Raw genomic sequence first — 3,715 nt, 5'->3', positions numbered from 1 at the left:
CATATTTGAAGCAAAGTTTTTGAAAAAAATCTATAAGATTTCCCTATACATCATGCAAAACAGGGGAAAACCACTATAATTTACAGACAATTCGAACAACTTGACATGATGCCACAACTGGCAGTATATACAAAGTAATCGACAGCTCTGATGGAGTTACCAGGCAGGGTGAGCAATCAAGGAAGCCAGTAACCACCCACTGCCATCCCTGTGGCCATGCCCCTGGGAGTCGTCCTGGGACCAGGAGGTCGCCGGTTCGATCCCCCGTCCAGCTGTCTCAGTTGTTTTGTCCTTGGGCAAGATACCCTAATGTCTCTGATGTGTGTCCCATCAGTGTATGAATGTGATTGGCACTGATTGGTCTCCATAGGTGATTGTACATGTTAGCTTTGTGGAGACCTAATAGAGTGCTGTGTGGATGGGTAAATGAGGRCACAGATTGTAGTGTGAAGCGCTTTGAGTGTCCTAGATGGATAGAAAAGCGGTATATAAGTACAGTCCATTTACCATTTACTGAATGTTAGTCAATCATCTGCACTTCRGGGCAACATTCTCTCAAACTTCGTGACTACAGGTACCTAACCAAGCCTGAAGGACCAGAACCTTCCCATAGCCCTTGCATTGCTATTTTGTTTGGTTTCTTTCACGAAAGTCTTGTGTGCAGTTTTGTTTAAAACCATACAAACCCTTCCGGTATTTATTTAGAGTAAAGCCAAAATGYTCTGTTTGAAATGTTGGCTCACAATCTGTGACATCTTTTCCATGGACCAACGTTACTGGCTCTAYAGCTGAGCCACTGGAAAAAGAGAATTGCTCCACAGCAAAGACAACAACATCAGGAAGTAAGTGTTCCAATGACCGCATCAGAAATCCATTACAGTCAAAGCTTCAGTGGATGATTGGCTCAGGCCTATCAGATACCACAACAATCAGATACCAGTCATAGCATTCAGGTCCCACTGACCCTTAGCGATGGCTTCAGGACCAGATATATTTACAAACAMTTTCATGCCTTTACTGACCTTTACAGGTTTTGCCGTCAGGCTGAAGGGTGAATCCCACTGGGCAGCTGCAGCGCACCCCTGTGGCTGTGTCTTTACATGTCCTGTCACAGCCCCCGTTATTTACTGCGCAGGTCTCTACAGAGTTAAACAGAAAAATATATTTTTAAGAGATCAAGAGAACAGTGTTAGTTCAATGATAACTGCTTAGAAACAATCATAAAAGTTTAGACCTTGATAGTTGATATGAAGAGAAGCTTAGAACACACAAAAAGCACAGTGGGACTTAATATGCTTGTTTTTCATTTAGCTTTTTTAACCCGCAAATTAAGTTACTTCAAAACATTGTAACTTTTATAAATAAAGATCACAGACAATGTCTACATCGTAAGTCAACTCAAGATTCTGAAGAATTGTAAAAGACATGAGATTGTGCCAACAACATAACAGGGAAAATTATTTGACCCAAACGTTGATGCTGTTTCCCCAAGTGAGAAGAGATCTGTTACCAAACACAAAGAGGATGAGTTTGGGGCAGTGGTTCTCAATTCTGGTCCTTATGGTCCACTATACCTGCATGTTTTAGTTTTTTTTCCCTGCTCTTCAGCAGGCTGTTAGGTTCTGCAGAAGCTTGCCAATCACYCTTACATTTAAATCAGGTGTGCCAAAAAATTGAGAACCACTGGTAGGGGAAGGAGATGGAAAAACATGGTTAGTACACTGGAACTGTAAGTTTAAAAAACACTTAGCTGAGACTGTGCATATATTTTTCTTCTGAAATATGTTCTTGTACCTGGTGCAGATAAGGTTTGCTTGGACTTGTGAGGATTGCCCAAGCTGATCCTAAAACAAACACAAGCTCATGGTAACTCTAGCTTACTTGCTAAGCTACTGTTGCTTTAGCAAAGCTCAGTAAACCCTTGRCCAGTGGACCTGAAGAACTGCTGAGGGGGCTGAAATTTGACATTGATTTGTTTATTGAAAAGGATTAATAAAAAGTATGCCTCATAAAGAAATTTTTCTTAGTAAATCCTTGGCTTCTGGTATGCTTCACTTCGTTCAGGAGAAAATGTTGCAGTTTGAACAACAATTCAGACATTTGCACATTCAATCACAAAKAAATGACTCTTTAAAATTTACAAGATATTTGACTGACAACATTATGGTGTTAAGGGATGTAATGTTCTTTTCCACTGCTGAAATACAAGTCTAAAAACTGTTTTAATGAATGAAAAACACCACCATATTTAGAATGAAGTATTACATGGAAATCTCTGCTAAGTTAGTGACTGTTAACAAGAAGATCTTTCGAAGAAGGTATTATGTGTTCCCTCATTGGTTACCTCAGCCAGTTGTACAGATACTGCACTAGAATTTAAACTGGCWGAAGACAGATCTCCATCACATACTCCAAGCACTCAGTGATGAAAATATCTAGATTATAGTCAGAGTCCATTACCTTTTACAGTCAGAATAGATTTTATTAAAGCAGGGAGTAYTATGTMTTCTCCAGGCACATAGTTCAGTTTTAAAMCACAAATAACTTTGTTACCTTCAGTTGTTCTGAAAATGTTGCATATACAGTATATCAAAAATAAATGACTTTGCATCAWASTCTATCTAAGCACTTTGGAGATGGCCTCTGCCTTTTTAAGAGTCTCATACTGTTTGTGACATTCCCACTACAGCACTACAAATTTAATTTAATTTGGAAGCCTTATCAAAACTCCTCCTTCTGTTTGCTGATTGGCCCAGGTAAAATAAACTACAAGCAGACACTGCACAGAAAATCGACATTCTGTTCTCTGATTGGTTCGGCTAAAAATCTGCCAATGAAATCCTTGTCATTGGGAGAAATCCCAGACGGAGCAGTGAAGGGAAACTAGAATTGAGCAAAACTGCGTAGGTAGGCAAGGGCCAGGCTAACGTAGATCTTGTTAGGAATAAAAATTTCCTTTTTTAAAAGAAACTTGACCAAGATTAGCAACAGTGCATAAATGTTTCAAAACGCAAAACAATCAGTTTTACAGTATTATAACACATAAAGTAAAATATAAACGAAAAGAGAGCTAAAACACCCGGAAAAGTTAAGGACTATCCCAGAGTAATTTCAATTCCTGCAAAAWTGCAATGTGCTAAACAYTCACCGGCYACTTTATTAGGTACACCTGTCCAACCTGTCCAACAAATGTGGAATCAGCCAATCACATGGCAGCAACTCAATGCATTTAGGCATGTAGACATGGCCAAGACAATCTCCTGCAGTTCAAACCAAATGGGGAAGAAAGGTGATTTAAGTTACTTTGAACATGGCATGGCTGTTGGTGCCTGACGAGCTGGTCTGAGTGATTCAGAAACTGCTGATCTATTGGGATTTTCACCCACAAACATCTCTAGTGTTTACAGAGAATGGTCTCAAAAAGAGAAAATATCCAGTGAGCGGCAGTAACGTGGGCACAAATGCCTTGTTGATGCCAGAGGTCAGAGGAGAATGGCCAGAAAGGTTCGAGCTGATAGAATGCCAACAGTAACTCAAATAACCACTTGTTACAACCAAGGTCTGTAGAAGAGCATCTCTGAACAAATAACACGTAGAACCTCGAGGCAGATGGGCTACAGCAGCAGAAGACAACACCGGGTGCCACTCCTTTCAGCTAAGAACAGGAAACTGAGGCTACAGTTCTCAGAGGCTCACCAAAACTGGACAGTAGTAG

At 40.2% G+C, this 3,715-nt stretch overlaps 1 protein-coding gene across 1 annotated transcript in view; it reads right to left on the bottom strand.

Moving 5' to 3' along the window:
* Positions 1 to 1,014: 1,014 nt before the first annotated feature.
* LOC106530765 (signal peptide, CUB and EGF-like domain-containing protein 1) overlaps positions 1,015 to 3,715 on the bottom strand; it is a gene marked incomplete at its 5' end in the record, with an annotated part of 47,816 nt that continues 45,115 nt past the window's right edge. The window contains 1 exon segment of the mRNA XM_014026461.1: positions 1,015 to 1,139. Coding sequence (XP_013881915.1) covers positions 1,015 to 1,139 — 125 coding nt within the window.

Source organism: Austrofundulus limnaeus, unplaced genomic scaffold (assembly GCF_001266775.1).
Source record: "Austrofundulus limnaeus strain Quisiro unplaced genomic scaffold, Austrofundulus_limnaeus-1.0 Scaffold556, whole genome shotgun sequence".
Lineage (NCBI taxonomy): Eukaryota > Metazoa > Chordata > Actinopteri > Cyprinodontiformes > Rivulidae > Austrofundulus > Austrofundulus limnaeus.
The sequence above is the reverse complement of the archived record's forward strand: the minus strand, read 5'-3'. Positions and strand labels throughout refer to the sequence as shown.